Source organism: Solenopsis invicta, chromosome 1, assembly GCF_016802725.1.
Source record: "Solenopsis invicta isolate M01_SB chromosome 1, UNIL_Sinv_3.0, whole genome shotgun sequence".
Lineage (NCBI taxonomy): Eukaryota > Metazoa > Arthropoda > Insecta > Hymenoptera > Formicidae > Solenopsis > Solenopsis invicta.
In genome coordinates, this window is record NC_052664.1 from 25247210 (window position 1) to 25260421 (window position 13212).

The window sequence follows — 13212 nt, forward strand, 5'->3', positions numbered from 1 at the left end:
TTTCGGTATCCGTATCGTATCGTTTCGGCGTGGGGCGTGGGGCGTGGGGAAGCTCACACGACGCGCGCCACGGTGCTCACCGCTCATTCAACCGGCTCAATTGAATGTGTCGACAGCACCGGCTCGCGCGCGAGCACGTGCTCGCGCCTCGAGGTGGTGCGATCCGCCGCGTTCCTGTCGTTTCGCCGATCGGCGTCGCGTCGCGCGGTTCTTGCCGTCCGTCGCGGGCGTGCTGGGACGTGCGTTCAAATCACCGGAATCAGCGGTTACCTTGCGGTAAATAAACTCGTCGAGTGCGTTTTCAACGCACGCGCAAGTAGGATAAGGACAAGTACGCGCGACGACGCTTTCCCGCTTTCACGCTTTGCTCAAACAAATCTGATTATGATGGATAGTTTGTTCCTTTTTTTTAAATCGTTCACTTTGAGAATGTTTTGGCTATACAATGCGAGCTAAGCTATCGAAATTTAAAAACTGAAGGCTCTCTTTAAGTTTATTCCCCCTTTTTTTTTTTCTTAATCAACAACAAATATTTTGGTCGCGAATGCCCGAATTTGACTTTCAAACTAGAACTACAAAGAGGAAAAATTTGATTTTTCTAGCGAAAATTACTGTATTTTGCTGCAATTTTAAATAACTTTTAAACGAGTAAGTAGATCTAAATAAATTTTTGCAAGAATATTTATTAGAGTTTTATTAGTATATGTAAATATTTTTATTTAATTGATAATGCCACTTCTCTATTAAATTTGCAAATGCGTAGAGAAAGTTTTTTAATTCATTGATTGATCAATCGCATTATGCGCAAATACAACTTTGTTCTGTAAAGTTTATTCTACAATAGCAGTAAACACAAGACGTAAGGTTGCAACGTAAAAAATGAAAATTTTTTATTCGCTTACGAGCTCTTAAAATCACGCTTTACAACCTTACGGTCTTGTGTTTATGCTATTGTAGAACAGGCTAAAAAGTTGCATTTGCACATAATGCGATTGATCAATCGATGAATTAAAAAACTCGCCCAACTTATGCAAAACACGATTTTACATAAGAATCAAGAGCAAATAAAAAACTAAATAATTTTTAAACCGTTAAGTGAATTGTGCTCAAATTTTACACAGATACTCAAATATAATACAAGAATATTCTATAAAATTTTTATTTTTCTTAAATAAGTGGAGAAAAGAAATTTCAATTAAAACATTACTATTAGAATTTTATGTTACAGTTACGTAACTCAATGTTCAAATTGAGTATAGTAGTTACCAAAAATTATAGTAGCGAAAAGAGAACAATTTTTGTAGAAAATGTTAATAAAGGACACAAGCAAAACAAATTAAAATTTCTTAAACTAAAATTTTAATCAAGTAAATGATTCTATTGCAATAATAACAATTCTTTTATTTCCTTTATATAAAATATCTATGCTATTTATTTTACTTTTATCTTAAAATCAAATTGTAGAACACATCCTCTTGCAGAAGGACGTTTGGTCCTCTGTATGTTTAATCCTAACATACAGAGATATTGTGCGCACTTGTTCTGTATTAGTCTCGCTTATTTTGTGTAGAAAAGATTTGAAGGATTTCCTCGAAGCAATTAAATGTAAAAATTTAGAGACATTTTAAATGGTAAAATTATACATACATAATATAAAATAGTCTGTAAATTAAAAATTATCGGCTCTGATTATTCGTGAGTGTTAATTATTAATTTTTCTTCCATTATTTCATCATTGACGGATTAATTAATGAAATTGTCCTCACAGATAAGTATTTTCGTAGTTATAAAAAATATTTCAGATTATTTCGCGATAGTGATAATCCGTTTCCTGTGGTAAACGTCACTCGTAAACTTTTTATCATTTGATAAACGTCACGACTGATTAATCTTCATCTCCAAAAGGAAATCAAGATTATATTTTACTTAAAAGAAGTGAGATTACATTTTGCTTCACTAAACAACTTATTTCGCAAATTTTACGCACATACATTCTGTTCTGCGAATAAACAAACGGTTTAATGTTTCCTCTGTTTCACGTGTCCGGCGCGTATCTAAATAATATTATTCGAGTTACGTAATAATCGTACATCAATCTACGTTGATGTAGTTCCGCTTTTATGGTAGAAGATGAATATCTCTGTATTCATCCGCGCATGTACCTTGAGGGACTTCTTTTAAAAAAATACGTTCCCCTTTTTCAATTTGAAAGCAAAACGTGAGAGGGATGTGAAATATATTCTACGAAATTAAGTACGTAAATGCAGGCGAAAATTGACGTTTCAATTAGACTTGATATTGTAATCTGAAAGTATTTTACAGCGATTATTCGTTGCCATTTATTTCTCCAAGTGCTGACATTTAACGATTATAAAAGATATATCCTCTGAGGTTTTATTCCAGTAGCTTTTTTACATAAATGTCATAATTTTGTCGCGAGATGCAATTTAATCTGTTAACACAGAACACAATTCTTTCTCTCTCTTTTTCTCATTTTGTTTACTTATTTTCTTTCGCAATTTCAACTTTCTATTATCTTCTATTTGATTCTGTTTTCTATGTTATAATTAAGCTTATAGCTTACATGTATAATCTTTTAGCGCTTGAGAGGATCCTATTCCAAAAGACGGATTAAGATTTCATCGCTTTATAAATAAACATTTATTCTATTTTATTCTAATCTACTCTCTCTCTCTCTCTCTCTTTCTCACTCGATCTATTTTCTTTGCTTCTAAACGAAAGCAAAATTAGAAACGATAAAAGACTTTAGATCGAATCACTGATAAATCATAACGTGTCATTCTGACAGCTTGCCATTCCGAATCAAGATATTGAATCTTGAAAAACATGCATGCTCGTCTGATTGAAACGTGACTGGAATGCATTTAATTTATTTTTCCTTCACTGTTTTTTCTTGCAGGCGCATGGTGTACTTGAAAAAAAAAAGAAACGAGAGCGGTATTCTTTTTGCAAACATTACTCATATGTATATTTTGTTCGATAAGCCAAAGTCGAAGAATTTATTCGTTGAAGTGATTATCTCGAGTGAAAGCTGATATTGCAGTATCTCGTCTTTCTAATTGCATTACACAATAACAAAAATATATGACTAATAATTCCTCGTAATAAAACGTGCGGAAAAGTACTGATTCGGAAACGCCGCATTCTCCGGTGTTAGTCCGAGACGAAGCGTGAACACGTCGCTCATAAGTTATGCGTTTTGCGCTGAACACTCCCGCCGCATTCCTCCGCTTCTGGAGCGAACGGATGAATCAATTAATGTTACAGAGTGTTCCGAGAAATGTTTGCGCAGACGCTAAAATTAAACAATTGCGTTTTTTTCGACCTAAATTAAGCGGCGGCGGAACAGTGCCTTCGGTATCGACGTCGGGCTGCACCTGGCGAAAACAACGACTCCGTTTGAGAGGGCATGACGCTGCACGGCCGTGAGCCTCGCGTGGGAGTAGCGTGAGGTCGATGAATCTGGTTGAATCACGGTCGTCCTTAGTCCTCGCCGATTCACCTTCCAGACCGAGCATTGTGCGGAAGGCGCGGATGATCGTCACGTCAAATCAAGAATCGCGCGTCATTCACTGGAACGCGCCGCTGCACCGTGCGTTGCAAAACGTGCGCTTATCTTCCTTCAACCTAGATACATCGTGGATTGGAATACGGCGATTCGTGGTATACGCTGTCGCTTTGAAATGAATTTATATTAAAGGTACTTTGTATTCGCGGTACAGAAATCTTAAGCGGTTCGTTACGCGAGTCGTATCTTTATGTCTTCGCAGAAAAAAAGTACCAACGACAATTGTCTCGAATAAATATAAGCGAGAATATAAAATCTTGAAAGAATTTGACAGATTGAGTAATTTAATGTTATTTAATAAATTAAAAACTGTTAACATTTTTTTTAAACTTTATTATTATCTCACTTTTAAATTATAATTAGTTATTATCCAACCCTGGAATTTGATAATCTTAAATTTCAGCAAAATATTTTTTTTATTTCAATAATATAGTAGTCATTTAAAGAACATAACATGATTATTTTGACTGCAATAGTATTAAAAAATTCTAATTCTTGGTTCGAAGCTATTGCTATTTTCTTTCCAATATTTTTTCCCTCCGCTTCAATGAAATTTATCATTGAATAAAGATGAATCTGTTTTTAATGATAAAATTATACCGAATTTCTTCATGTACAATAAATGCAAGTTATGTCTATTCATCAAGTTCTTTATCAAAGACTTTATATTGCTTATATGAGACAATGATTGTTGATTTGATAGTAAGTTGTTTTCTGTTCGCTCGCGACGAGACTCGATTCAATTTGGAAGAGTGTATCTTTTCTATACTAATGCCCTTCTGAATAATAAATTATCGCAAAGACGAGTTGCAATCTGATTATAATTTTATTGTACGGTTGTTTACACCTGCGAGAGATAAATGCGCGGTTAATAAAATAATGTCAGCCTTAATCTCGCGGCGTATAATTTATAATAGAATATGTCATGGTCAACGTGCATGTTTGCACGCACGTCTCTCACGTGAATTGTGTATTTATAAAGGTGTTATTTTCCTGCAATGCATATGAGAGATACGAAGAGATATTAAAAATTAAGGACATTTATACATTTGCGTCTATCATGATGTATCGCATGCTTCGTTTTTACGAAGGAAAATTATTAGTATACAACTCAGGTATACCTAAAAGGTCAACGTGCTGCGATAAAATTCAACGTCGCTTTAGGAATAAAAGGATCGTCTGGATATTGAAAGCTCTAATAGTTTTTTTTGGCACACATTTAATAGCTAGATGTTAACGAGTTAACATAAAAAAATCTAGAATTTATGTTCAAATATAAAAATCTTTGTATATCTCAAAACAATAGAGAAAACAGAAGACATTAAAAGAAAGGAAAATAGATATAAAATTTGATGCAATCAAAGTCCATTGCAAAATAACATAGGGGCATATTTTTTCACACGACTATGCATACATGGATCACGTGTGCCTCTGTACATATCTATATGAATTATTTTACAATTAAAAATTTTAATTTACATAACCTTTTGACTTATTATCAACATTACGGAAGCGTCGTATGCAATAACACGCTTTACCACTTATGTTCGTTAATCCATGTTTACAAAGGTCGGACGCAACATCGCAATGAATATAATATTTCATATATTTTACAAAATAATAAAGATCTCAACAATAGCGATGGATTATCATCCCAATTAGACGCAAAAATTGAAGGCATTGAACATAAAAGTAACATTAATCGTTTCTATTATAACATTTATTTCCGTACTGTACAAAGAATTGCTTCTTAACAGTTAATCCTTATTTGTAAGTTATTTCGATTATTACATGCTGTATAGTAAATGCAACATTGTAAAGATAAGAAAGTTGTAGTAATTTACAGAAGTTTTTTGGAAGATATTGATGTAATTCAACAAAGTAGTTGAAAGTGGATAATTATCTTAAAGGATACCTTAAATATTCCTGTATTTATTGCACACGTCAATGCTATGCCAGACTTAAGTCCTATATAGAAACATTAATCTACTTTTATTCCAGTGTCTTCAATTCTTAGCAATAAATTCTCCCCTTTTTATCTTCTCACAGTTTCCTTATGAAACCTCACCTCACATATATAGAAATGTACATATGCGTGTGTATATGTATTTATGCATATATGTATGTATATATATATATATATATATATATATATATATATATATATATGTATGTGTGCGCGTGTGTGTGTATGTACGTGTGTCTGTATGTGTATATATATATGTATATCTCTTAAATATTTAACAAACTTTATGATCTAGATTATATGTGAAGTTAGGTAAGATTCTTTCCGAAAATATTTAATGAGTTTGCAGATACGCTATAGCCGCTATAATTATATGTATATACTTTATATATGGTGGACACAATCAAAGTGTTCCTCTGCCCAGTGTATGTTCAACATAACTGCGATGCATAATAGAAATTAATAATTGCAAAATATAGATACTCGATCAATATTATGCAAGAATCCTTAAGATCTCCTCTCCAATTCCTGACAGTAATGAGTTATTGTCACCTTTACCTTCAATCACTAGATTTTCCGTCGTTCTCTGTAACATAGAAAGCCATCGAAACCTAATATACATATGTCACTAAGCATAAAGAGTTAAAGTCTTTATACTTTTAACATTTAATCGACATAAATGCGTAACACTTATTATGAAATATTAAAATATATATTTCTACTTTATTTTACGTTAACTAATATTCTTTAACTTTAGTCATCAAATTCTTTATTATAGAACAGAGAGATATAATTTAACTTACGTTATATTTTAACAAAAGGCACACATGATGTCCTTTCAGAGAATGTCCATATAAAGATGCAGTATCGTTAATTTGTTCCACAAGTGTAAGATTGCATTTGCGGCAGATAATATTCAGAACCGCTTCAAAGTCTTGAGACGGCATCACTTCTTTTCTAATTTTAGATATTAATTGACCACTTTTGAGAAGTTCTGTGAGTATGTCCTTGTGAGAGAGATGTCCGACCATAAAATTGCTGCACGATAAGGGCACGGTGAAGTCGAGCTTTTCTTGTTGCGTGCCTTCTTTACTTTCGAACATGTATGTCAGTGTACCTCTTAGTCTCTGAGCAAACGTCACGTCCGAGACTAGAACGGTAAACTCAGTTTCTTTACTAGATTGCAGAGGCAGTTGGAACGGCAGTTTTATTCCAAATTCATCTCCAGGCTGAAAGAAAAAGAGAGAACGAAATATGATACATTACAAAATTATTTTCGCGATTTAACGCGTAAACTCCAAATATTCAAATGCACTAACTTACATTCCTAACTAATTTGAGTGATGATGTGTCTGGAACATCAAGGATTAATTCTTTTACAAGCGATTGACTTATATTCGTAATGCAAATCGATACGATAATTTTATTTGAGTCATGAGGGATTTGTCTCAGTCCGTACATCATAGAAATTACTTTATTCTTTGCTAATTCCTCATTTTCGTCTTGTTGTGCAGTGATTACATTATATTCGGAATTTATAATATCGTTCTTTAACTCTGGTAATATTTCTTTTGACGGGGTGGATATCCCAGCTGTTTCCTCATAATCCAACGACTTGTTCTCCTTCTTACTTTTCGATTTCTTCGATTTTCTATGCTTCGCGTCTTCGTTAGATTTCTTGTGTTTATTTTGACTCTTTGACTTTTTGCGTTTGCTATCTTTTTGTGGCTCACTGGATACTTCGATGTATTCTCCTATAGGAGGAGATTGCACTTTCTCAGGGGATGAATTAGTTTCCAACCAGAAGTTAGATTCTGTTTCATTATTTACCTTGTTTTCCATGACATTCTTTACTTTTCTTTTAGACTTTCTATGTCCCTATACAGAATAAATTAATAAAAAATATTTACAAAAATAATTTTAAAAATATGTAAATAAATTAAACAAAATCAAATTTTATTACAATACTTATTAAGCATAAAGACAAATTTACTTTTTCCTTTTTATTCTCCTTTTCTTCAACTTTCTTCGTTATTTTATTTTCAATCGCTCTATGTTCTAAGACAGGTAATCTTTCATCTTCCCGTAAAGGCATATCCAAATCGATGTTCAAAGCTCTATGTGGATCATTTGCATCTACTAAATCGTACTCGTCACTGTCACTTATTTCTGCACCCGGAGGTAGTTCCCCAATTCCAGTATTTACTACTTGCAGTGGTAAACTATCATCCTCCTTGTCATCCTCCTCCGACGCAGATTTTTTATCTGAAAACATTCAACGTTAAGAATCTCAAATGTCTAACAACATGCTTAGTGTAATACACGATTTATAATAATTACTTTTATTTTTCTTCGATTTCTTCTTCTCGTGTTTTTTATGTCTTTTGTGACCGCTATCTACATCGCGACATCTATGCGAGTTGGAAATCTTTAAAGAAATTGGGATGTCTAATTCCGCAACAGGAATGTTTTCAAAGTCTTCGTACACGTTCGATGAATTATGATATGATGTGGGAGTCTTAAATGAGCCTTTCAGATAATGAGGATTATTTTCTTGCTCTAATTTTCTTGCCTCGCGTCTCCTCTCGAGTTCCTCCAGGGACGGTTCGCTTAAATCTCGTTTAGAAAACGAATTAGTCGATTTATCCGTTTTAATAAAAATATCGTTCATATCTAAATCTTCTGAATCCGAACTCTCCGAAGGTGGATCATTGATCCAAGAATCCAAATCCAAATTCTCAGGTATTGGAACCTGAAAGATACCATGTCATTTTTTATCAAAATTCGTAAATAATCTGCACATATATATTAATTTATATTAATGTATTTTTTCCATTTGATAAAATAAAAAATATTCTTAAGTATACAATACTTAATTGATACCTACTTTTCTTTGTGCCTTTGGTGCAACTGGATTAAGTTCACCTTCGAAAGTCTTTATTAATTCCTGCGCAAGACCAGGATTTTCTTTTAAACATTCAAGTAATACTAAAGCGGAACTCGATCTTTCTTGAACTTCCAGATCGCCACTACAGACAAAAGCTGCTATTTTGTCCTTCAATTCGTAAATCTGTGAAAGGAAAATTAATATTAAAACTAGAAATGTCACTTTAATGCGAATATATGCAATTATATTTTAAAATACGATTAATTTCATACTTTATTGCATCACAGAAATAATGTAAAAGTTTTATTATTTTTATATAGATATACATACATAATTATATCGTATAAATTATATGTTTTTACCTTTTCCATGGTTTCGGTATCTTCTTCTTTCTCTGCTTTGGCGAATGTTGTTGCAGCTAGTTTTAATATATTATGAACATAAACAGCCTGTATGTGTCCTGGCAAACTAGAAGCTTGCGATCGCAACAAAGACTGCAATGTTGCCAAAGGATCTTCCAATTCGCTATTAATGTAACAAATTATATTAAATATTATTATATATCTTAAATGGATCCTATATATAAATGCAGATTAATTACTATATATAGAATTTTTATTACCTAGAGAATTCTCCGCAAATCCATGCTGCTGCATATAAAACCTCGGACATTGTTGCCCTCGGTTGGCCGGTTAAAAGATAAGAATTCTCAAGCAATAAGGCACATTGTTGAACCGCATATTTTCGGATAGCCTGTACACGAATTGCTACATCAAGTAATTGAGTTGCTACTAATGGTCCATGTTTGGTGCCTTCCATTCGTGTAAGTTCCACCAATACAGATATGTACCTGTATGCATATACGAATTTTTTTCTAATCCGCCTTAGAAAATATGGATTTATATGAAAAAATCATACTTACCACTCAAAATAGGTAATGAAGTGATAATTGTTCTGTGAGCAAATTTGAATGATCTTTGAGAGCAATTCATCGCGATACATAGTGCCTTCAGCTTTGTCCATGTGTACCATTAATTTCTTAACTATTTCCATTAGGTTTTTCTTGGAAACCATTCCGTACAACAAATCCAAGGCACGCAGTCTTATAGTTTCGTCTTTATCGTCAAGACATTGCATAATTAAATCTTTGTGAGATTGCACGCTCTTCGGATGATTCCTCAAGATTTTCGACATCGCCAATAATCCCAGATACTTCAAGTTTTGGTCTGAGTCTTCTATTAATATTCTCAATTTTTGAACACACAACTGTATCGAGTCGGAGTGACTCGGCATACCAGACGATATAGAAATTAATACGGCAATTACCGTATTAATACATTCGTACAGTAAGGACATTGCGGATGTACTAGAAATGATCAGTATTATGTCGTAAATTATATCGAGAATAGATTTATTCGCAAAAAAGAAGAAAATAAAAATATATATTGTAAATTACTACGCACATTACAGAAAAGGGATACATAAAAAATAAGAGATAAAACTAAATTACAAGCAGTAATACTGTTACAAGCAATTACGGATACTTTAGAATAAATTAGATACCTGTGTATCAAATTGGTAAGGGGTTCTATTAACTTTCTGCCAAGCCTAGGTTCTAGTGGTGTCAATGCTCCAAACTGGAAATATAATGTCATGTTGCTTTCTAAAATGTACTTGACAAATTTTTTTTTATACAGAGGAATAGCTTAATTCTTATTTCATTAATTGATGAAACATGTAATATCAAACTATACGTAAAACATAATATGAACAAACACATTTTAATTGAATGATTCTACGATATGAATACTACAAAATACACTCGGATACTGATGTATTCTATCAATAATGTATGTATAATTGCAATAAACATACAATTGTACTATATATGTAAAAAAAACAGTGTATAAAACCTTGCGATCAGATCAATTAATGGTTGAGTAAGTCGCCGACCCAGCTTTGGTTCGATCAGAGTTATAGTCGAGAACTGAGCGTGAGAAACAAAACCAACATAGCTTACAATAAGAAAAGGATGTGAATGTATAATTTAATATGAAAAAATAGTTACGAATATATGATTTTGTGTCTGTAAGAATACATGTAAAGTACTGATTATCTCTTAAAAAATCTAAAGTAACGAAAATACACTCACCAATTTAATAATTTTGATAAGCATCCAATTATTCGTAGAAGTTGTCATTAGTTTAAAGAAAACTGGCGCCAAACTCAGATAATTCTTCGGGTTTTTTCTGGCTAATTCGCAAACTACATTTACTGCTGCACTTTGGACACCACTGTCTGGATCCTCAAGCTTCTCCTTCAATCTAGGGAAAGCAGGCCTCAGAGCCTCGGGAAATCTCAAGAACACTTTATACATCATCAAAACGGCCTTCTTGCGCAAATATGGCTTTGTAGAAGTTAACAATGTCATTATGTCATGAACCAGATCGCGTGCTAAATCTGGACTTATAAAGCAAGACAAACCGCTCAGTGCCAAACCAGCATCATACTGATTTTGGCTGTTTAAATCTTTACGAATCATATTCGTTGTTAACATCAATAGCTATAACAAAAAAAGGGTTAATAAATTACAAGATGATCATTTTGTTATAACCATTTCTAAATATTATACAAATCACTGCATTAGTCTCTGAACAATCACCAGTAAATAATTATTTTAAGAAAAAGTATTCTTCAAAATAAGCCTTCAAAATAAATAAATTGCAAATTTTTTAAATTATTTTTATTTTTAATAATATTTGTAGGTTTAATTTTTATACAGATTTAGTTAAAACATTTTTTTTCTTTGAAAATGTGATTATATTATTTTTATTTGTTCCTTGACTGATGCAGAGATCTTATAACACTCACAAAGGGATCTTATGCATATAAATATAAATTTTCCTTAACAATTAATTATAACTATTCTTATTTAATGTATTGAGTTTCATATTTAGTTGTAATGAAAACATATAAATATAAACAATATTAACATAAATCTATAACAAAAATATACATATATATTTATTATAGTTCCATTTTATTGTTATAAATAAATAAATAAATATATATATATATATATGTTTGAAAATTTTGTATAAAATATATCTATCTAATGCAAGATTGATTTTACCTCTGTATCCGCATGAAAGCTCTGACTGGCAGCGAGATAGCCAATTCGCTTGTGAGTGAACTTTGTCGATGACATTACTTCTATTATGTTAAAGCCAGCCCAGCTGATGTCATATCCCAACATCTGAAGCTGAAGATGTAAGGACAGGATCAGTCATTAATACTTGGGATAAATTAAATTGAATTAGGTTATCTCGAGGTAAATCGATTGCACAAATTGCATCACGTCGACCTCGGCATCTGTCAAAATTTACATATGCTAGAAACTTACATATGTCAACTTGGCCACGGCGTTGGCTTTGACTGCCACATTGTCTTGCCGTAATTCCTGCTTGATTTCCTCGATACATTGCGCGATGTACTTCGCCTGACACAAAAAAAAACCCGGAGTAAGATACCCTCGAAACCATCGCGAAAACGGACAGAGCAAGCGAGGGTGGGAAATTAGGTTAGGTCCCGTTTAAAGATTTCGGCAGCGGGGAAATCGTGGGGCGGAACACAAATACAACGGGAATCACCTCATTCTCCTTATTGTTCCTGATTCCGCGCACCAGATCCGTCAGATTCTTGTCGAACATTCGCTCAAAGTTTCCCTTCACTTTACGGAGTGCCATGGTCGCATTTAAAAAAAAAATATTAAATGCCGTTGCTCTCGCGACACCAGACTCGGAAGTCTTCCTTACGTATCGGCCGTATGATACGTGGCCCTGATACCATTACAGTTAACCGAAATATGTAAATCCTAATCCGTCGTCCCGCATTCACATCTTTTGACAGACTGGCGGACTGTGGCGGACAGACAATGACAGACAAGCAGGACAGAGAAAGATAGCTTACTCGGCAATCATGCCTAAGAAATGTCAAGAGGGCAGACAAACACGGGTTATATCTGACGTATCTTTTCCCATTGAGTATATAATTCCATCAACGTGTTCGACTGTTGTAATTTGCTCCGGAAATGCGATTCTTATAGGCCAGTATACATAACCGATTCTTATTTCAAGATTGTCTTAAATAATGTCTAAGATGCTAATATGACTTATATGACTCTGATTGGTTGATGACGTCTTAAAATGGTGGTTAAGATGTAATGGTCTTAAATCAGTAAATATAAGAACATGTATATATGCGTCTTTTATGTTTTATATTTTTTTACGTGTATTTATTATTTTCTATTTTTTAATAGATTTAAAGTATATTTTAAATATATGTACTTAAATGTACTTTATATAACACATAAAATACTCATGAAGCATTCTTTCAATGTTGTAATTTTTTACAATGTTTCTATAATATATATTACTGAAATGTTATATTGTATTCTATATAGGTACTGTATGAGTTTCGTCAATATAGATATATCCATATATCAACTTTCGTTGTTTGGGAAGAAAATTTAGATTAGAATTTATCTGCAATTAATTCAACTGACAAAATTATTTGAAATAAAATTTTTAGTCTTATAATTCATTTTTAATTAAATATTTATTTCTATTTGTAAAATAATATAACAAAAAAAAATATTTTTATTTGTATCAATAATATTACTTGGTAATTTAAATATCGATAAAATTATTTTGCATTTAATCAAAGTTTCATTTTAATGACCATTTTTAGTAATGTAAGTTAACTTCTGAT

General features: G+C 32.7%; 1 protein-coding gene and 1 long non-coding RNA gene across 2 annotated transcripts; one reads left to right on the plus strand and one right to left on the minus strand.

The window, feature by feature from the left end:
• Nucleotides 1-161: 161 nt before the first annotated feature.
• LOC120357516 lies at nt 162-5072 on the plus strand. The gene is made up of 2 exons (XR_005574507.1): nt 162-276; nt 2921-5072. It is a non-coding gene; the product is annotated as an uncharacterized LOC120357516 (long non-coding RNA).
• Nucleotides 5073-5291: 219 nt separating this feature from the next.
• Nucleotides 5292-12517, minus strand: LOC105202040 (AP-3 complex subunit delta-1). Its single transcript, XM_011170397.3, has 14 exons — nt 12093-12517; nt 11846-11941; nt 11576-11704; nt 10595-11005; nt 10006-10079; nt 9365-9808; nt 9065-9292; nt 8805-8967; nt 8443-8625; nt 7896-8307; nt 7549-7820; nt 6879-7433; nt 6359-6784; nt 5292-6141 (listed from the first exon to the last, which is right to left on the minus strand). The coding sequence occupies exons 1-14, from the start codon at nt 12186-12188 to the stop codon at nt 6049-6051; spliced, it is 3582 nt and encodes a 1193-aa protein (XP_011168699.1). The 5' UTR covers nt 12189-12517; the 3' UTR covers nt 5292-6048.
• Between the last annotated feature and the right edge of the window lie 695 nt (nt 12518-13212).

What these genes read in the sequence shown, in the direction of transcription:
- LOC105202040 (XM_011170397.3), bottom strand. Translation starts at nt 12,188, where the DNA reads ATGGCACTCCGTAAAGTGAAGGGAAACTTTGAGCGAATGTTCGACAAG. An exon ending in ATACCGAAACCATGGAAAAG is followed by an intron (nt 8,626 to 8,804) that starts GTAAAAACATAT and finishes TTCCTTTCACAG; the next exon opens with ATTTACGAATTGAAGGACAA. An exon ending in AGGAGAATAAAAAGGAAAAA is followed by an intron (nt 7,434 to 7,548) that starts GTAAATTTGTCT and finishes TATTCTGTATAG; the next exon opens with GGACATAGAAAGTCTAAAAG.